Source organism: Ruditapes philippinarum, unplaced genomic scaffold (assembly GCF_026571515.1).
Source record: "Ruditapes philippinarum isolate M1 unplaced genomic scaffold, ASM2657151v2 ctg14460_1_1_1_1, whole genome shotgun sequence".
Taxonomy (NCBI): Eukaryota; Metazoa; Mollusca; class Bivalvia; order Venerida; family Veneridae; genus Ruditapes; species Ruditapes philippinarum.
In genome coordinates, this window is record NW_026857901.1 from 1 (window position 1) to 23,246 (window position 23,246).

Sequence of the window (23,246 nt, forward strand, 5' to 3'; positions counted from 1 at the left end):
TATTTGTTTGCAAGCAAACAATATAATTGTTTGTAATTACTATACAGTTTTGCGGTGACGACGATAAACAAATGCGAACGTATATATGTAAATATAATAGATAGGGTAATGTGACTTATACTTTGATAAGACGAGTCGCAGAATTTAAATCATGTTTTGTCCAAAGAATGTGCCGCAGAAATAAAGTCCGCAGAAATAAAAACATGCCAAAATTTGGAAAAACCGCAGAATTTGGAGCCCGCAGAAAAAACCACTTATACGGTAGCATTCCTTGAAAAGCATGAGAAAGTGTTAAACATGCAGTAGATACATGTACATGTTTTCTTAATTAAGGTATGCGAGAACTACCATCTGACATTGATGAGGGTCACAGTGGCGACAATAGTGATGTAAGCAGTGTCAGTGGTAGCAGCTCTGATAGTCGGGATGAAAGTAGGCGTGGCTCTGATGATGACAGTGGTGATGATGATTCTAAAAATAAATCATCTGACTCAGCAGACAATATGACAGCAATTATTACAGGCTTAGTTGAAAAAGGTATGAAAATATACTTTTTCAGATCTTGGTTAACTTGTAATGTTAATTGTCAGATCTTGGTTACCATTTTTAGCTCGACTTTTCTATGAAAAGGGGAGCTATCCTACTCGCCCCGGCGTCGGCGTTAGCGTTGGCGTCACACCTTGGTTAAGTTTTTCGTACCACCCCACTTTATTTCAGAAGTATTACAAGTATGGCTTTGAAACTTACCATACTTGTTCACCATCATAACCTCCATCTACAGACAAGAGTACATAACTCTGTCAAGGTTTTTGACAGAATTATGGCCCTTTTTTGACTTAGAAAGTGTATTGAGCTTGGTTAAGTTTTTTGTACCACCTCACTTTATTTCAAAACCATTGGGAGGTATTGCTTTGAAACTGACCATACTTGTTTACCATCACGACCTTCATCAACAGACAAGAGGACATAACTCTGTCAAGGTTTTTGACAGAATTATGCCCCTTTTTTGACTTAGAAAATACATTGAATATGGGTAAAATCCACTTATTGCCTTAACCCTTTGAGATATTGCTTTGAAACTTTTAATGCTATTTCACATCATTACCCCCATCTGTACGCAAGAGAAGGTAACTCTGTCAGGGATTTGTTTTAAAAATTAAGGCCTTTTATCGACTTAGAATCTTGGTTAAGTTTTTTGTACCAGTCAACTTTTTGACTGAACTGGTTGAGATATTAAATTGAAAGTTGGAATACTTGTTTACCATCATGGTCCCAAACATGGGCAGGAGAAGGTAATTCTGTTAAGGATTTTATTTGAATTATGGCCCTTTTTGACTTAGAAACTCAGTTAAAATTTTCATTCTTGTCCACTTGTTGACCTAACCATTTGAGATATTACTTTGGAAGTTGGAGTTCTTATGTGCCATCATGAGACCTATCTGTAAGCAAGAGAAGATAACTCTGTGAAAATGTTTCTTGATTTGTACTTAGAAATTCCTAGTTAAAGTCTTGTGTGCCCTTAACTGTCAAAGTTTTGTTTTATAGGCAAGCACTAAAAAAGTCGAGCGCGCTGTCCTTCTGACAGCTCTTGTTGTATCAATCTGCTTTATCCTGAAATCAAATTTGACAAAATGAAATAAATGCCTTTTTTTAACTAAAATAAATTTTGTTTTGGTCTTTTGTTAAACCTTTTAGCAAAACTTAGCTTTCATTTTTCTTGGTTTATAAATCTTGTTCCATGATTATGAATGATAATGAAGGTTTCTTCATATTTTATGATAGGTTATAAGGATCAGATAGCTTGGATACAAAGGGGACTTAATCGCACTGCAGATGATCGTGAGGAGGAAGGTAAGAGTTCATCCCCTTTCATTCTAAAGCAAAGTTATAAAACTTTACTGAAGTACACAATAAGAGCAGAATGATTGTATTCATACATATTTCTCTTTGTTTTCAAATGCTTTTTGTTTTTAGAGAATGTTAAATCCTTATGTTCACTCTAAATATCAAATTTTAGGATCCATATTTTACGAATTTTTGTTTTGTTTTTGTTTAAATGAAAGACTATGTCCATTTAAAGTAATGATTTTAAAGAAATGACAGATGTATGCTTGATGGTCCCAAACAGATCAGTTCTAATGTTTGCTACCATTATATCAGTCTTACAGCAGTCCTTTTATATACTCCCAGTAGATGGTTAAGATAACTTAAAAAAGTACATAATATTTTTATGCTCAACTTTGAAAAATGTGGGGTTTTATTGACTAAACACCTTTGTTTTTGGAGATGATAGGTCATTTTTGGAGATGATAGGTCAATGGTTTTAGAATTTACTGTCCTTGAACCGATAAAAATTGCAGGAAATTATTTAAGCTGAGTATTTAAATTAGTCAAATTTACATGTTTAAATGAAGGATTTTTATAATAATTCAGTACATAATGGCAAGATGATAAACCAAATAAGTGAAGATAAAATGAATATTATATAATTATAGATGAGGATGTAGGAGTGCCGATAGTTCCTCTAACGGAGGAGAACGAGACAGCCATGGAGGACAAAATGTTTCTATCTTTCCTTAGTAAAATTGGTCTAGCTCCACCGGCTAATGAACAGGTTCACTTTTAGTTCCAATTTATTCTATGATTAGCAAAAAAATACAGCTTTTAAAACACTTTTTTTTATTGAATATCGCTTTTTATTGTTAAACATGAATCATTTTCTTGAAGCTTTGAATAAATATTGCATGTGAGAGGAACTGTAAGATTTTCAACATTTATAAATATATAAGTGGCTTTGAAGTGGTCTTCATGGACTTGCTGGTACTGATGTCACATAGGTAAACAAAGTCAAGGTCACAAACTTCTCAAATCCATGACCATTGTCATTCTTGTAAATTAGTAACAGAAATGGTTTTGTATTATCAAGCACATAATCAAATTTTATTCTACTATAGATATACGGATAAAATTTTGTTAGTGATACATGTGTTATCATTTTATATATTAATAGTTATTATTGATTGCTAGGAGGCATTTTGGAGAATCCCTGCAGAATTAAGTGTGGCTGAGCTTCGTAATATTGCCTCAGGTTTAGTGTTAGATGAAAATAACCATCCTGTTAATGCAGACAGAATTCAAATAAAAAAAGTGGAGAGAAAAAAGAAACAAAAGAAAGAAGGAAAGAGAAAAAAGGAAAAGGTACCAAAACAGAAGAAGAATGCCAGCAAGTTTGCTGCCTTAAAAGAATTGGTGAAAAAGAAGTCAGAGGCTAAGAAAACAAAAAGGTAAGTGTCTAATATTGATGAAGTTATTTGTATATTGTGTATAAGAATCTAAATATTTCAGAGGTGTTGTAGTGAGATTAAATGTTGGTGAGTCAGCTTCGCTGATTCAACTTCTACATAACTTGCAGAAATACAACTGTTACAATTTCGAGGTACACTCTGTGGCTAAATCAAAGTCATAACTCAACATATTTCTTTGCAGCCAATGTCACATTCTTTCCTTTTACATGCAGGTGTCAATTTATGTGCATGTTTGTATATGTTTATATCTGTAAACCAAATCAGGTCCTGTAAAATACATAAATGTCAATCCTTTAGAGAAATTTAAACCTTACTGTATTGCCCAAGGCCCATATGTAAAATTTACACATATAGGTCAATGTTTAAAAGATTGAAAAATACTAATTGTGTCATATTTTGAATGATTTTTTTTTAATTTATTACGCTGATAAGTTGATACATTATGCACAAATTCAGGTCTATAGCTGCAAGGTAAAGTCTAGCATAGTCATTCACGAAAAATACATTATTTCGGTCCATGTCATTAGAAAATATATCCCTATATGTCAATATTAATTGATGGAAAATGTTTAAATACTGAAATTTGCAGGATAAGAAAAAAGCCTGCTTCTGATGAAACTGGTTCCTTGAATGACAGGGTAGATTCACCTGTAAGAGAGAATAATACTGAGAACCAGTCCAGAAATTCTTCAAGTAAAAAGAAGAGAGTAAAGATGGTGTCATCCTCTGATAGTGATAGGTAATTTATAAGATTTACTATAATTCTTGTAAATTTTATTATTGGAAATTTAAACAGTTTCACTGCACTAACAAGGAAGACATTTTTTTAACATATATTGTATTTACAATAGAATTGAGGATTTTATGTTAAAGGAGCTCAACTGGAGGTCCAAAATATATATTTATATAAAATTTAATGTCATGTTGTAAGCTTACCTTATATGAAATAATCTAAAGTTAACATTTGTGAACAGTTACTGTTTTTGACTACTATCAATAGATAGTTATCATATGACAGCAGTGTCGGTGTTACTGAAACCCAATCAAAAAGCTAGATTTTTGTGTCTATGCAATATTTATGGCATATTTACACTAGTATTTTTTCATTATTGTTTTAGTGATGATGATAAGTCTGTGACCAGCCAGAGATCAGGAGTCCAGTCTACAGTTACAGGAACACAGTCTGATAGTGAAGCCAGGACACAGTCACCAGAGAGAAGTATGGCTGGTTCCCAGATATCTCATTCATCACAGAAAAAGAGACTGAAGAAGATCGTTTCTTCTGATAGTGAGAGGTGTGTATCATTATCTTCTATCATAAAATTTAAAACTGAATAAAAAGTCGTCTTTATTAATTAGATAGATGTATTGGGTTTTCTGTTGAGCCTGCTTGCGGAGAGCTCAACATAGTTGTCACAATTGCGGTTTAGTGTACAATGTATGTACGTTCAGCCATCAGTCTGGATTATGCTTGTCTGCACCATAACTTTGTCATTAGTCAGCAGAATTTTAAATAACTTGGCACAAATGTTCACAATAATGAGACAGTGTGTCGTAGGCAAGAAACATGTGGCTAGGTTAAAGGTCAAGGTCAAACTTGAAGGTCGAATGCAAAAAAATGGTCTCAAACAGCATGTGATGAAATGTTCCCACAAAGGATGTTAATGAATTGTTCCCTTTTCAAATTCTTAAAAATAAAAATCATCATATTTAATTTACATTTAGATACTTTGTTTCCATATCAATCAAAGAATTTCATAGTTACAATTTGTGTACATTTTCAGTGATAATGATGAGCCATTGAAAAACTTAGCAACGGAGACACAGTCTAATTCTGACTCAGATGATGATGTTCCATTGAAAAACTTAGCAACGGAGACACAGTCTAATTCTGACTCTGATGATGATGTACCGTTGAAAAATTTAGCAACAGAGACACAGTCTGATTCTGATGATGATGTACCGTTGAAAAATTTAGCAACAGGGACACAGTCTGATTCTGATGAAGATAAGGAAAACCAGTCACAGGATTCTAAGAGTCAGCCATTATCATTTTCATCAAGCAGTGATGAGAGTGACCAAGAAAATGGTAAATCCCCCTGTGATTCTTTTTGCATCATGTGAAGTTTACAGTTCAGATCATTCATCTAAACTCTTATGTAATCTGAGACACTCTTTTGTCTAATTGAGGTTTGATAGCTGATTCCTACTTCCTCTTCTTCAGTTTGCTACTGATAATGTTTTGTATAAACAAGTTGTAAAATGTGAAATGAGAGGCAATTATAAATGTTTAAAAAATGTTTAGAAACATTGTTGATAAAGTATTTCTAAAAAGAAATGCAAATATTTAAAAGCATGGAACATTACATAGCATTATATTATAAGTCTCTACACTTAAGAGAGAGATAACTTTCTGTCTCTATTTGAAGGTTCTACAAAAGGACGAGACACCCCTTCAAGCAAGTCAGCTAGTCAGTCAAGCAAGAGGTCAAGGTCAAGTGATTCTGAGACAGAGGTCAGCCAAGGTCAAGCTAAAAAAGCAAGAATAATGGATAGTGATAGTGATGATGATAAACCAGTTCCCTCAGCCACTGAAGGTAATTCTGTTTCTATAATAATTTATGGATTGTAGCTGACATCATAGTTTCTAAAACTGAGATTTTGTCATTTAAAAAAAAAAAAAAAACATCTTCAGGAACTTTTATCTTCTTTTTCATTTATTCTTTGAGTGATTAAAACCACCTTTTCATATATTTATTTATACCACATTACATTTTGATTAAACATTTTCAAAATTAAACACATAGCAAAAATGTCATAAAATTGTTTTATTTTTTTTAAGTGCATGCAATTTGTTGCTGGAAAACATTTGAAAACTTACTTTTTTAAGCTGTAAATTACAAAGTTATTCAATTTACAAAGCCAAAACTATTGCTGAAATAAATTAGATTATATTGTTTTGTTTTCTACATAGTCTAGCTACAAATTAATTGTTTAACGCTGACACTTTGGATTATTCTTTAAATAATTGGTACGGTACAACCTTGGCAGAGTTGTCCATTGTAGAGCAGTAACCTATTTATATCACCTTTGTACAAACTTAATGATTGACTTTGGTCTTAAGGTTGTATCATGCAATCTTTGCAGAGTTGTCCATTGTAGAGCAATAACCTCTATATATCAGTCAGTATTATTTCTTCCAAAAGTAAAACTTCACAACAAATTTAATCTCTCAGGAGCAACTCCTCTCATCTACCAGAATCTTTGTATATTGTTCTGCAGAAGTTTTACCGTATATGTTATATGTTTTCAGGTAGTTTCCCAGCAACACTATATACACAGGGGCAAGAGTCAGATTCTGATCTAGATGATCATGTACCTTTGAGAAAAGTTATACAGAAAAGGAAAATTATAGAAAGTGATGATGATGAATAAAACATTTTCTACACTCATAAAACTATTACTTACTTTGACATGTGCATGTCTTGAAAACTGTAAATATATGTAAACTTATGAACACTATATACATTATAAACAAGAGTTAATTTATTTATGAACGCTTGATATATAGACATGTGTTTACTTACACACACTGAAATATATTGACCTGTGAACATTGAAGTGTGTTAAGTTATGAACATTGAAAAGATGACCTATTGCAACTGTAGAGATGGAAATAATTATTAATGTCATTAACAATGCAATATATTGATGAAAGGTGACATTATCACAATAACGGTACAATTAATAAAAACTTACTTGTAGACGCACATATTGATTTAACTTCCCTAGACAGTGTAATATTTTGAACTAAAGAAAACATTATCAGAAAAGTTAACTTACTTGCTATTCTTTACCAATATAAATATTAACTTAATTGCTATGGTAACATGATTATTAAGGGGTAAATAATAACGTTGTTTACAAAAATTTTCTTTTAGGTTTCTTTTTTTAAAAAAACAACATATTGCTTTCTGCTTGAAATTGTGGGAAATTGAAATATTTGATGTCTTTCCTGAGATCTTTTTTTTTTGAATATTTACATAGGTGTTACCAGAATGTGTTCATTTGTATTACCAGATTGTGTTCATTTGTATTACCAGAATGTGTTTATTTGTATTATCACAATATATACATTGGTATTACCAGAATGTGTTCATTTGTATTACCAGAATGTGTTTATTTGTATTATCACAATATATACATTGGTATTACCAGAATGTGTTCATTTGTATTACCAGAATGTGTTTATTTGTATTACCACAATATAAACATTTGTATGACCAGAATGTGTTTATTTGTATTACCACAATATATACATTGGTATTACCAGAATGTGTTCATATTTATATAAGAATAAAGGTGTCTACCAATATTTTACTGTGTGTTTTAAACTTGTAGTTCATTAATTTTTCTTGCCTCAACCAAAGGTAATGGTTTGTGACATTAAGTAACACACTCCTGATAAATGTATGTTTGAATCCTACCACGGAAGTGTCAAATGAAAAAAATGGAGAAGGAATCCGCATTAGTTGATGTAACAAGGCAAAGTTTTTAAACCTGGGATGATTGCCCATGGCCAGTGTTCCCCTAGTCATATGATCAAAGGTCACAATGACGCTTTCAATCCATGTAAAGTTCTTGTTTATATCTTGAGAAGTACATGCAATATGACTTAGTTTATGAAACTTTAGAGGGAACATTGCCCATGGTCTCTAGGAGACTCAAATTGATTTTTGGTCATGGTCGCTGACTAATAAAATACTTGTCTGGTATGAAGTTTCCTACTGGTTTCAAATTGAATAGTTTTATGTTACCAGTATATGCCTGTTAAGGGTAAGGACAAAATGGTCGTTCAAGTTTCTAAAAATGAAATGTATATTATAAAGACATCAGTAGGCAATAAATTTTTCAATTCTGAGAAAATAATTTTCAAGAAAAGTTGTTTGTCGAATTGCCACTTTCGTTCTCTTATTTAAGACCCATTAAGTTTCCATTACTTATTTTTTAAAAGTTTCTTTTTCTTAACGTTACAGTTTCCTAAACGGTATTCACTGGACATATACATGTATACCCAAACAAAAAATGGAAAAATCAGGGTTTAAGAATAAAATTATAGCCAATTAATCACCTATTTATTGCAAAATATCTCGTAAGTATTTCGAGTTTTTATGAACATAATTTGTAAGCGATTGATTGCTCTTTATATTCGAAATTCCTGATATGTAACTGATTCATTAAAACTATAATCATTTATTACAGATTAATCACACTTAAAGTTTTAACAGTTTTATCAAAGAAGTAGATTCTACTCATCCATTATTCATCCATTATTCTAATATGCTATTTTTTTGTAATCCCGTACGAAAATTCCAACGTAAAGTCACTTTCGAGGCGTAAAACACAATGTTTTAAGAGCAAGGAAAAAAACAGAAAAGTATGGGCGTTAATTTCCATAATTACTGGTGGGCGTGTATATTGTCAAAAATGCCCAATTTACGCCCGTAAAATCAAAATTACGGCTTTAGTTTTCTTTTGATCATTAATAAAGCTTTAAGGACAAACGAGCCCTTAAAAGCGATTGTGACCATATTTTTTTTACAAATTGCTGCTTTTATAAACTCAGTTTTCAATTAATACAGAAATAGGTGCACTGCAGTAGTTGTGTAAAAAAAGCGTCCCTGTTTAAAGCTCTTACTCAGATAACGTACCTTACCTAATATTAGTTTGTATCTTCCGAAATGTGGTTGCTATGGTAACAGTAATAGTAAAGCTTCAATGAAATTCGATATTTACATACACAATATGTCGCATTTGTTCAATCAAAACCAAATATAAAATATGGACCAATATTAGTGCAATCGAATCAATATTGAAACCTTGTTTTTAACGATGAAAGTAATAAGGGATTGTTTAATTGTAAATATTTATGTAGAAATTCAAAGATGATGTGACAAGGAATACGTCATGTAAGGATTTCGTGATGTTATTATTTAATAGCTACGGACAATTGTCAATATTTTTTGCCAGTTATTATAGTAATAATTGCTCCAGAGAAATAAGACAATCTGCAATAACACTTGAATTTCAGTTATATTCAGTAAACATTAGCCATACACAGTTATTAGCTGAAAGACATACAATGTTTAATGTACATTACTAGAGCTACATGATTCACAACAAGTTCAAATTTCTGCAATAGTCAAACTAAATCTAGATTTTTATTAGCCAAGGAAATGCAAATTAACAATGGTGATAATTATATAACGAAGGTAGCTTATTAAGACAACACATCAAGGCACCAAAGATGACACATATAATGCAACATTTTATTTTCAATAAAGCCTTTAAATAATTAAAACATTTGAAAATTACCCTTGTAGCTGAGGGGTTGATTTTAAAGGTTTAGGCATCCGAATTGCAGCCACCGTTTTTCCCTGCGCGACTAAAAGGGATTTCTTATCTCCTGTAGGTGAGTTGGTTTTGACCCCTGCTCTTGCTTCATGTTTGTAACACCTATATAGATTAGCCAAAATCATCTTTCTTGTTTCGGCGCCATATGATTTAAGTTGTGTTGTAAGCAAGTACATTGTTGTTAGCGTAAATTGTTTTTATATTACCATTCTTGATAATTCTGACAGTTCTTGTTTTCAGTTTCCTAATCACTTTTAGGTCTGATTTTTTTCTTTGGGACTTCTCTTTACAACCATAATAAAATATTGGGTTTTAAATCATTGTAATATTTTTTTCATTTTAAGTGTAAGAAAATGTTGAATTCTTTTCAATAAGGATATTTCGAAACAAGCTCAGTGCAAGTTAGTTAAAGTTTAATAAATATATGTTTTCCAAGCTAGATATCATTTTCTGATTTCGTAGTTACGGACAATCATTTACACATAGAAGAAACAGTATTGAACCTAAGACTGACCCTTGTGGTACGCCTGATGTAAGGGATAATCTTTAAGATGTATAACAATTTGCTCTCTGTCATAGAGATATCATTGGGAAGAAATGTATATTGTTTCAGAAAGATGATGATAAAGTTTTGGCTTATGAATCAGTATATTGTAGTCAACTGAAACAAATGTTTTATCTAGATATACAACTCCTATTATATACAACTCAAAATTTGCTGAGGATCACCTTTTTGACATTGCATATTTCAGTCCTATTAAAATCATATTTCCGCTAACGATACACCTGTACCTCATTATCCTGTACTTAAGTTATCGATTTGTCATATACACCTTGCACGATAAGCACGTGGAAAAGCATACCCATGGAAATTTGGTGTTTTGCTTTCACTTAAACGTGTACAAGCAGCAAGACTTCTCTCGTTTTATTGTAAAACTGAAATTAACAAACTATGGCAAATCGACAAGTTAGACGTCGTCTTAGTGAAGATGAGATGAACAAGGGTATTGGAATGCTGGAGGCTGGCCGTTCACAAATGCACGTTGCCCATGTCCTTGGGGTATCCCAGAGTGTTGTCTCCAGGATGTGGAACCGATTCCAAATGACTGGAAATGTCTTGCAGGGCCACGCCGGAGGTGAGGAACGTTCAACGACTCAAGCCCAGGACCGATTTATTGTCCCTCAGGCAAGCCGCCAACGGTTCTCGAACGCTACGACCTTACGTAACGACTCCCAGAATGCAGCTGGTGTGCGTGTAAGCACACATACTGTTAGAAACTGGTTGCATGAAGCTGGGTTGAGGTCACGGAGGCCAGCAATTCGCATTCTTTTGACACAACGCCATATTCAAGAGCGTTTGCAATGGGCGCAGACTCATGTCACATAGACAGTTACGATTGGACTCTGATGAATTAAGGTTTTGTGTGGACTTCACGGACAGACGGGCTAGGGTTTGGAGAAGTCCAAATGAACGCTTAGCTCCAGCATGCGTTACAGAACACGACCGTTTTGGCGGGTGTTCAGTCATGGTGTGGGCGGGATCAAGCGCTTAGGGGAAAACGGACCTACACATCATTGAAAACGGTAAACTGACGGCATTTAAGTACGTCAATGAAATCTTAGATGTCCATTTACACACGTATGCTAGCGCAGTCGGTCCTGATTTCATTTTTATGGATGCACAGTGACACAGAGCCCACATCACAAACCGATATCTTGAAGAGGCAATTATAGTCCGCATGGATTGGCCAGCGAGGTCCCCGGATTTAAATCCAATAGAGCATGCTTGGGATATGCTACAGAAAGCCCGTCCAACCAAATACAGTTCAGGAGCTAAGACATGCAATAATAAGAGGAATGGGCTCAGATTTCTCATTACAAGGTCCGCAGGCTCATCAGCAGCATGTAGCGCCGATGTCAGGCCGTAATTAATGCCCGCGGACACCATTCTCGGTAATAATAACCCGACGCCAACCATTTCCTCATTTGCAAGATATTTTTGTTCCACTATGTGATCTCCAAAATGTTGATTTTTGTCCAGCACACTCTACGCAACAGGCACACGTCAAGGAACATTTCCATTGTCATTATTTTTTATAAAAATCAATTCCTAACTTATTATAATCAATTTTCACATTTATTACAATTACACAAAAGTAACGCACTGTAGAAAAAGTGATACTTAGCAAATTTTGAGAAGTATTTTTCCATAATCAATATTTGTGAAAAAGGAATCTATAATGCAGATCAAAGTCCCATGACAAGTATGATAACCGGTAATCTTTTATGGTGACAACTGTTAAGCTTTTTTGCAATGTGACTTATAAATATTTTTGAAAATGTTGGAAGAATAGGAGCGTCCGATAATTACATGTATTTGTGTTTGACTTTATGTAGAGGTATAACACTTTCTAGTTTTAGTTTATCTTGGAATATTCCTTATGAAATACTATTATTAATACTCTCATTTGTATAGGCATTACATAGTTTTATGCCAGAAGATCTATCTTTATTAATGTTATAAGCAGATCATATTATGATAACCATAAACATATACTCCCTTGATGCTTAGACATTAGATAAAGTTACAATTTTGTAACGAGTCAAGTGTGACCTTGACCTTTAAGGCTACAAACGTATTCGATTGCGCTCATTACAAATTGTTTATAAGTACCTCATGACTGTTATATAAGTCACTTATATAAACACGCCCGGCAAACTGTCGCTCCGCTTCAAAATTGTTGTGTACGGTAAAACGAGCGAACGGCATTTCCGAGATAGAGCGGAAGGCCGATTTAAACGCCTAATTGTAAGTATTGTTTATGTTTTTGTCTTGTTATTCATTTAAGTTGTATTTTTTCGAAAAACGGAAAATGTGGTTCCGTGTAGGATTGATTTAGGCTTCCAATTATCTAAGCTGTTACAAAAAGAAAATTATATTAAGCCCGGGAGAACTTTTCTCCCTGACGAAGCGAACGATGATTTGTAGAATATTGAACTTCCCAACCATAGAAATGCCATACCTTTCGGATTTCTTGAAAAAGTGTATTAGTAAATTATCGACCCGTAATAAGAACTTGTCCTTCGTGCAAAATAATTTACTCCTGAAGGATTTCTTAAATTTGTAAACCGATATTTTTCGTAAGTAGTGGGGCGAAAGGGCAAGAGATGGAGCAAAAGGTTCGATGTTGAGCGCAAGGCGATATTAATTTGACGTATTAGGAGGAGCGTAGTCTATGATTTTTTTTACATATAAAGCTATAGAAGTTAAAATAGACGTAATCAAGTGTTCAGACCGATATATATACCTTTTAAAGAGAACTAATAAAGTGTGATATCCTTTCAACGACTATAGCGTAATAAATGTAATCGCGAAGGTGTCACATATGGCTTCCGTGTCGAATTTTGGATGAGGCCCGACCATTGAATCATACACATGTATGCATGGCATAATACAGGATGCCACTTATTCGAGGTCAATCATGATTTTTGACACGGTTATGTACATTTAAAAACGTGTGTCCGTGCAAATGCGACAAAATCGAATATTTTTATTTCTACCGCGAACAAATGTTTCCGAGCAGGTACGTGTAACTCGATTGTACATGCCAAAATGCTATGTTTTTCGAAAGTTAGATATTCAAGGTGCAGAACAGAAACAAAAGTATGCAATGCATGGAACACATTAAATTAAATCACTACTACCGAGTTCAGTTCACAATGACTTTCTGTAATTAATAGCTCTAACGTACCTGTTCTGAGCTAAAACACAAATAAGCCACGTTTTCATGAATTTGTAAAGTGGGGAATCGCTATGAAAATGATTGACAAGGTGTCAGTCGTTATAAGGATATAACACGTGTTCCAGTTATGTTTCAAGATACTTCCTCCCTTATTTAGCATTGTTGTTTAGTTTATTATTTTTGTCTGAAAGTTTAAATAGAAATTTCTACTATAACTAGGTCTATTATATTATTGATAATTTTAGTCCGTACACCGACTGAGTTCAGCCTCACTTTGAGAGGAAAATAATAAACTAAACAACAATGCTATAAGGGAGGAAGTATCTTGAAACATAACTGGAACACGTGTTATATCCTTATAACGACTGACACATTGTCAACCATTTTCATAGTGATTCCCCACCTTACAAATTCATGAAAACGTGACTTATTTGTGTTTTGCTCAGAACAGGTACGTTAGAGTTATTAATTACAGAAAGTCATTGTGAACTGAACTTGGTAGTAGTGATCCATTTAATTTAATGTGTTCCATGCATTGCATAATTTTGTTTCTGTTCTGCACCTTGAATATCTAACTTTTCGAAAAACATAACATTTTGGCGTAAACAATCGAGTGACACGTACCTGCTCGGAAACATTTGTTCGCGGTAGAACTAAAAATATTCGACTTTGTCGCATTTGCACGGACACACGTTTTTAAATGTAAATAACCGTGTCAAAATCATGATTGACCTCGAATAAGTGGCATCCTGTATTATGCCATGCATTAATGTGTATGATTCAATGGTCGGGCCTCATCCAAATTTCGAACATAAATAATGGAATCTACACGGCAGTATGGAAGCCTTGGAGGGTCACTTTTGAGTTTTGACTTATAGATTTATTTTACTATTTTCTTATGACTTTTGATTTATGACTTTTGATTTATGACTTTTGATTTTTGACTTATGGATTTTGTTATTTCCCACGTGCTTTCCATTATAATTATAATTTCCAAGGAAAATATGGTAGAATATGACAACGATTCAGACGAGGTAAGTTCATTTACCTAAGTTTCCTGGAGACTTATTTAAAAAAAAAACAAAATATGTGGGCTCATATGCAAGAACAGAATGTTATTCTTATATAAGCCTTTTAAATTGATTAAGAAAAGAAAATACTTTGCTTGCATTGCATTGCATTGGGTATCCATTTTTTATTTTGATTTCCGGAACAGGGATATATAATCTCAAATTGACATACAGCGTATGAATCAAACGCTTTATTTTTTATATGGGTTCCAGTTTTAAATCCAAACCAGTCTCGCATTGTTGTTTGCTGCAGTTACAATCGGTTTTCACCCGTAGTTCATTCTTCGTCCATCTAATATTGAATATAGACCAAATTATAGGCCTTATTTTGACAAAGAAATTTGTGGTTAAGAAGTTTCATGAAACATGGTATTTCAAAAATAATAAATCATACAGCTTTGAAACTTCACACACTTGTTAAGAACACGCTCTAAGTTAGAAATCTCTGAATTGCATTGTTATCAATTTATGCCTCTTTTTCGATTTTGAATTCATGGTTTAGAATTTTCATGAAAAATGGTTTCTCAAACACTATTGTAGCGATTCATTTGAAACTTAGAACACATATTAAGTGTTGACATCTAAGATCAATGACCAAGTTTCGTATGAGTGGCGCACAATTTGACATACTTATGCCCATTTTTAGGCTAAAATGTTTTGTCAGATGGTTTTGAAACATGGTCCCATAAACCAGTTATGATATAGTATTGAAACTTTATTCACTTGTTCAGTATCAATAACTTAGGTCACATACCAAGTACAAAGTACATGTTATTTGTTTATAAACTTTTGTATACAGTTATGTATTAAGGGATTTTTTGTATTTCATTTTGTATATATATGTATTTAATTTCAATTGAAATAACACATACTTTTAATGTTTTCAGTTTAAATTCTAGTAAAGCTACCTGTAGGAATAAAGGACGTGCTGTCGAATGGTTTCAACTACAAAGCAGTTTCAAGAGCATCAGCAATACATATTTGTCAAGTTTTCGGAGCCAGTTTAGAAGACTAAGAGGTTTCATGGAAAAACAGCGTTCGTTCCGAGTGAAAAGTAGTACAGTTTAGCAAATGCAAAATGTCCAAACACTAGTGATTTGGTTTTCTTCGTTATTGTCTATGGAAATATTCAGACATTTTTGGAATACGATCGTTACCTTTTCACACTTGTTTCAGACGCTCGATAATTTTCAAGTTTTAACCCCACCACTTATTGTCGACTCTTTATTGGAAACACGCAATGTCACGTCCCGCCACGTTTATTTTATACTGTCCATACCTCCAATATGGTACAAAACTTGTACCGATATACAGGCCATGGTGAGACAGAGAAAAGTGTGAAAAATCATGAATTCATAATTCTGGCTTTCATAATTTTCAGTATTTGCCCATTGTAATTTTCAAACTTAAAAGAAAGGTATCGAAATCAAACTTTGCATGTTCATATAGCTTGGCGAGGCAGAAAGAAACATACTTCTTGCTATCATAGCTACATTTTGGCAAATCCCCTTTGTTGTTGATTTTTTTCTTCTTTTTTTTCATACTTAGATTTTTGTTAAACTCATAATTATCTCAAAAACTGGCATCAACTTGAATTTACTGGCAGATATATCTCGGCGAGACAGAGTGCATTGCGTTGTTAACAAAACTTTTGATTATAACATTTAATCGTTCTTCTAAGTTAAACATTCCCTTTTTCGACATGCTGTGGGTTGGGGGTATTCTCATTACGAAAGACTATGATATTTCCATTACATATAAAGTCGGTTATTCTTCGAAAAAAAAAAACGAACTTGTGGACGTTATTTAATATATACATTATACATTGTATACAGTTTAACTAGGAAATTTTTAGCTAGAGACTGTGTTTGTTTTTTTTTTCTCTCTTTTGAACATTTAGAGATGAAGAAATAACGCTTTGACAATGATATTAAAAATCTTGCCATCAATAATAATACAGTCACTCTAGCGTTGCTAGTTTACCTAATTTATCTTATGTTTTCAAAAGTTTCGTTAGATCACTCATGATTTTCTTAGTTTTTCATCAGTAACGTATCAACGATGTGTTGTTTTGTAGAAATATTGCATGTATATATGTCTTCTGTGACGTAAATACTTGATGTTTTGTTGATGGCAGTGTTTATTTTTAGCTGTTCCTTAGTGTAAGCTTTTAAGTAAGGCATGTGTGCTATTTTAGAAAAAAAATGCTTACCTCTGTATTTCTTATCTCTGTTTTTAAATTAAATATAATGAAGCTCAAATTCAGTTTGTTTTGCCTATCTAATACATTTGTTTTCTTATAAGACAACAATAAAAAATGTTTGTTGTTATCTGTTTAAACGCATTTATTCCAAACAATTATTGATAGCTCTGCCAACCTGTTACGGAAAAGACCGTGAGGTAAAAACCTTTGGTAGTGTGGTCTCTTTGTAGAGGTATATTTAGGTAGTCTGTTGAGGGAGCTGGCTGGTTCCACACAGCTTACTTCTCTAGTGATTGCTATTCTATTTCTACTTTGATCATTTCAACCTCTTACTTATAATTTTAATGGAACACTATCTCTACATAGATAAATAAATTCTCTGTAACATTTAAATACTGTTTATTCCGGTTGGAAATTGCAAGTTTATTTTGTTTATAACAAAGTTACAATAACACAATAATAAATTGTCAACAAATGAGGAAAATGTCTTTTTATCATTCAGGACCAGATTAAATATGATAATGTAAATAACTACAAGTTTGAAGTAGAAATCATCAAGAGTTTTCAAGTCATATTTGTGTCAAAACCGTTTTCTAAATTTTATTTTATACCTATAAATTTTCTTCCAACGGATAGAAAATTCAGTATTATGTTAGTGAAAAATACGGAACCATATATGGAAATGCCGGATTATTTTTGACATTGGTTCCAATCTTAGTGTCTTACGTAGCATTAGGAAACGGAAACCAAAATTATAAGAGGCGTCGCCGGTTTTGCATAAATTACGTATTCATCCGTCAGTCATAAATTTATTTTTTATTTTCTGTAATTTCTTATAGAAGTGTAGTTTAATGAAAATCATTTTACTAAAAACAAAAAGGTATATAATAAAAGTAAAATTATGTTGTAGTAGCTTTCTGAGGCTATGCATTTTTCTACTTGCAACATTGGAAAATTGATATCTCACTCGACCTTCGGTCTCGCGAGATATCAATTTTCCACCGCTGCTTGTAGCAAAATACAAAGCCTTAAAAAGCTACTACTACATAATATTCCGTACATATATCTCCTTTATTTTAATGTATTATAATGCCTAACGCTTGTACCCTCTTTCATAGTCAACACGGAAAAATAGCGTACCAGTCAACCGTGACTAACTTCAACAAGGAATTAAATAATATATTTCAAGATGTAAAATGTTAATAAAAAATTGTAATAAAAATTCTGGTAACAAAGTGATCCCTCGGAAGCATTAATCACAACAAAATTACAAGAGAATTGCAGACTCGGTTTGATTGAGTCTGTACATGAGGGATAATGAATACGTGCAACATCCCTCACGCCCCCTAGCACCGGCTTAATTGTAAAGCTACACATCTAGAAAATAGCTAAGAACTGTTTAATCTGAATAAAAAATTCGTTATTTATTAAGAATAGTTTATTTAATTTAATACTTAATGCTGCAGACGGCACTTATAAATGAATGTCCCGAATTAAAACTTCTATACATATGATCTCACATTAACAATTGATGTTGATTCTTCACGTAAAAACGATCAACTGCGATAAAAACATATGAATGCAATAATTCTAATGCAAAAATGAGGCTGGTGGCTAAATGTACTTGTAAACATCATATGACTTCAACACCACTCTCAGGTGATGTGCTCCCTTCCGTTTGGTGATTGTATCACAAATTTGCTTATTTTGCATTAATCTAAAATTAAGTAAAACTAATGTCTATACCAAGGCAAAGAGTAACAGCAAATGGCAAAAGTTATAAGTCAAAAGATAAAAGTCATAAGTAAAAAGTGATAAATTATAAGTGAAAAGTCATAAGGCAAAACCTAAAAAAACACGAGAAAATAAGTCAGCATTTATTACAAAGATCAATTACTATTTTTGAAATAACAATCATATATATTCCTTTTAAATACCATAATACATCCTATAAAGTATGGTTGATATATTTGTTGCGAATGAATAAGACATTTGAATCTAATTACACATACTTGAAATTACACGTATAACTTATATGTCACGGTACGAATCTATTCAGTAGATGATGTGCAATCTCGGTCGGGACAGAGCTAGCCCTGTAAGGGGTTCCGGGTTCGAATCCCGGTATGGCTACATAACTTTCTCCCCCTGTGACATTTGGCATAGTGGAAAGTGTCCCTGCCAGTCACGCGGGAGACCGAGGTTCTATTCCTAGTCGGGCAGCCGTTTTGTTACCAGGGCTTGATAGAAGTGTAACAACCATTTTTTTGCATATAAACAAACAACATTTGCAAAACATGTTGAAATGAGATTACACGGATATTTTTTAGACTTTCAACACATGTATTTCTTTTAAAAAAGCTTTTTTAATGTATATGTTCTGACTCATAATTTAATGCCTACAACTCCAAATCTGTACAGTAAATTTTGCTTAAATTTTGCATACAGGTGTACTTTAGATATACCACTAAACAATGTTGTCAATTTTATAATGCCTTATAGTGCAAATTAGAGTGGTTATAACTTAAATGATAATTTACAAATATATTGTAATTTGCTCAATATTTACAAACCAATATCTTAAAACAACCATATAACGAAGTGAAATCGTAGACTATCGTCTTTATGATTTTAAAACATCATATTTTGAAACTTAACCTATAGTAAACTACATGTATAGTATATTATCAATAACACGAAAAAAAAATCAGTATAAGTCGTTTCAAAGCGTATTTATATCAAATATATTCCCAAAATTAATTTTTTCAACTCGGTACATAGTTGTAGTGCTGAATCAGCGTCCAATGGCATCTGTAGATCTGACTTCAGAAGGGGTGCTAATTCTATGAATTCCCACATTGTCTTCTTGGGCGTGAAAACATGCTCTTTGCCAATATATACGTCTCTCAAGTTAACTGCATTGCTGGAGTGTGAGTTTCATACAGACCTGGTACAAAAAACAGTGTGTCAGGTTTACCGCAAATAACAGAAGAACTTTTTTGTTGCCTTATTTCATGTGCAATCCGGTCTAACTCGGTTTGTATGAGGTCCATGAAGCAAAATTTTAAGTTCTCACATTGTATCGGATCCTGATCATTAAATACACAAGTATCGCGTAAGTGTTTGAAAAAAAAATCCACCAATGGATTCCATTTTTTCTCGTAATGTACACCACTACTTCTCAATGCGTTGGTTAGATGTGCTTTTTCCATGTACAATGCTTCGAGTACCAACTATCGGATCTGTAGAATCGTGTCTGAAGTATTGCTGCAATAGTAAAGCAATGCAGTTTTCCGTACCAACATCACAACCTAGTAATTGGGTGAGGGGGGCTTGATAATGTTCATTAAAGGTGTCTAAAAGTATCTTGCAATAAGGTGTGGGTCGTTATTTCAGTTCAAAACCTCTAACCATGTTATTTTTCTACTTTACCCATTCACAGCACCATGGATATAAAATCCTTGTAATTTAAGTTTGTCTTAACCGTCCATATGTCATATAAAACTGGTTCTTTGGCGTAGTATACGCGTCGGCATAAGCGATGAGCTTTCCGCATCTCAATACCATCCGGATCAAGCGCTCTCATTATTTCCATGACGTCGTCTCCCTTGACGTACATGTGGTAATCCAGCATTAACCTACACCATATTGTACGGTATTCTATGCGTTATCCATTTGTTTGTATTTCTCTGTTTATAACATCAGACACAGTCTCAACAGGAGTATATATTCCATTACGCTGTTTAGAATTTAAGCGTTTAAAAAGTCTATTCACTGTACTAAATGACGTTGTAATGCCATGACGTACCAGAAAGTACTCTATTATCAGCAGAGTTTTGTTTGTTTTGATGTTGAGGGTAGGTATCTTGGCACGGTAGCTTTAGTAATGCTGAACAGTATAATGATGAAGACACAGATCAACATCAAGGTTTTCATCCTCGTTACCTTTTGTCCAGTAGTTGTGTCTGAAATAAGAGTTTATCTTTTATCTAAATCTATACATTCATATTATATAAAATGGGTAAATCTCTTAGCTCCGTTTTTTAAAGATTGATAGGTGCGAAAAGAATATTTTAAATGCTTACTAGTAGGATATTTTGTTCTAACTGGTTCTATATCTACGTTTATTCTTAAGTGTTCATTTCTCAATTGTTAAAATATTAAACAAAATTAGACGCAAATGGTACGATTAAAATTTTAAGTTAACTTTGTACTTGTGTGTATGAATATAGCACTTGCCGTTCTTTACTGATTCCTTGTTAGCTCAATAAGATGCTGAATTGCGATACATGCTAATACTGTGCACCATGCCATTTTAAGACGTAAAACTTGTATTCCCTGTCTACTTGTAAAACAGTCATTTTGTTTGTTACTCATGGACAGATTTTGTGATGAGGACAAAAGATGTATAGGCACTAATATAATGATCATATTTAGAACATAGAAGCTTGTACAAAACACACAGTCACACTTGTAGAATAAAAGACTGTGATATGTTACCACTATGGGATTATATCAAATAATATTTTATTCCCTCCATGACAAATCTGCATCAAATCTGAATAAAATTATTTAAAACGTTTAAAAACATACCTGAAACCAAAGTTGCTGCTTCAGCTTCTAGAGCACGTGTAAAATGGGTTAGCCAAAAGTCATAAGACGTAAGTCACAAATCAAAAGTCAAAAGTCGAAAGTCAAAAGTAAAATATCCGTAAGTCGAAACTCAAAAGTGACCCTCCAAGGCTTCCATACGGCAGCCATAGGTGACACCTTCGCGATTATATTTATTACGCTATAGTCGTTGAAAGGATATCACACTTTCTTAGTTCTCTTTAAAAGGTATATATATCTCGGTCCTAACACTTGATCATGTCTATCTTAACTTCTATAGCTTTTATTTATAAAAATCATTGACTACGCTCCTCCTAATACGTCAAATTAATATCGCCTTGCGCTCAACATCGAACTTTTTGCTCCATCTCTCGCCCTTTCGCTCCACTACTTTCGAAAAATATCGATTTACAAATTAAAGAAATCCTTCAGGAGTAATTTATTTTGCACGAAGGACAAGTTCTTATTACGGGTCGATAATTTACTAATACACTTTTTCAAGAAATCCGAAAGGTATGGCATTTCTATGGTTGGGAAGTTCAATATTCTACAAATCATCGTTCGCTTCGTCAGGGAGAAAAGTTCTCCCGGGCTTAATATAATTTTCTTTTTGTAACAGCTTAGATAATTGGAAGCCTAAATCAATCCTACACGGAACCACATTTTCCGTTTTTCGAAAAAATACAACTTAAATGAATAACAAGACAAAAACATAAACAATACTTACAATTAGGCGTTTAAATCGGCCTTCCGCTCTATCTCGGAAATGCCGTTCGCTCGTTTTACCGTACACCACAATTTTGAAGTGGAGCGACAGTTTGCCGGGCGTGATAATATAAGCCAATGAATGCCAAAGGTATAGACTGGGCATGGCAACGTTTCAAGTGTGGCGTAAGCTGAACGTTATAAGCTGGATACCCGATTCTTGCTCACGGCACATCGTCATCATGTCCAACACGCATAGTTATTTTAGAATCCCTATATAGTAATGACATAATGTCCGGATATTACCATCAGTGTACTTTTATAAAAAAAAAAGAAATCTTATCTTAACAATGGCGTACAAATATGACAATTGCATTTAAGCTGAACCGCCTCCGTGGTCGAGGGGTTAGAGTCGATGACTTCTAATCCAGTTACCTCTCTGGCGTGGGTTCGATCCCCGGGAGATGCTTTGGTAGTTTAGCGCGGAGGAAGGTAGTCTAGTACTGGTGTAACTCTCCAGGAACGATGGTTAGGAAACTACCCGCCTATATGACTGAAATACTGTTGAAAAAGGCGTAAAATGAAACAAACAAACAAACATTTAAGCTGAAGGCGCCACGCGTTGTCATTATGTACAACAAATTAAAACTTGTATACATACATTCGTATATATATATAGTTGCTTTAAAAACACCTAAAAGGAGAGCATTGTTTACCGGACACGGACATCATTGCAATTTAATTAAACTTTTCCTTTTAAATTCAGTGAAACATAGAGACTTTGGTCTTGCGCGCGACACAACGGACGGAAGGTAGCGCGGATAAATGGACGAAAGGCGATTTAAAAAAAATTTCAATGATGAATGAATGAATATGTTGCGACAATCCATATCAACAGTTTTATAAGAACTGTTATGTAAATTTCAGACTTCCTTGGACACTTCTTTTACACAGAAAACTTTCCTCCATAACTATCTGTTCTGTGAACTGTGAAGCCACATTGCTTCGCTATCGATTATTGACATTAAAAGAAATTTATTGAAATCCATTGTTATAATTTGGTTTGTTTAAGAAAATTCTTTCATCCAACTATTACAATATCCTCTTATTATAAAAAACAAATACATCACACACGTTGACAGTTGATTTTTTTTCATCACTCAAACGTTGAGTATTGCTCTGAGGGCAAAAAGGG

The 23,246-nt window shown here is 33.4% G+C and overlaps 1 protein-coding gene across 1 annotated transcript; it reads left to right on the top strand.

The window, feature by feature from the left end:
* Window positions 1-333: 333 nt before the first annotated feature.
* Window positions 334-7,585, top strand: LOC132751441 (serine-aspartate repeat-containing protein C-like). Its single transcript, XM_060741594.1, has 9 exons — window positions 334-537; window positions 1,783-1,851; window positions 2,496-2,614; window positions 3,028-3,284; window positions 3,895-4,044; window positions 4,424-4,600; window positions 5,090-5,394; window positions 5,735-5,902; window positions 6,619-7,585. Exons 1-9 carry the CDS (start codon window positions 336-338, stop codon window positions 6,738-6,740), a joined length of 1,569 nt encoding a protein of 522 aa, XP_060597577.1. The 5' UTR covers window positions 334-335; the 3' UTR covers window positions 6,741-7,585.
* The last annotated feature ends 15,661 nt before the right edge of the window (window positions 7,586-23,246 follow it).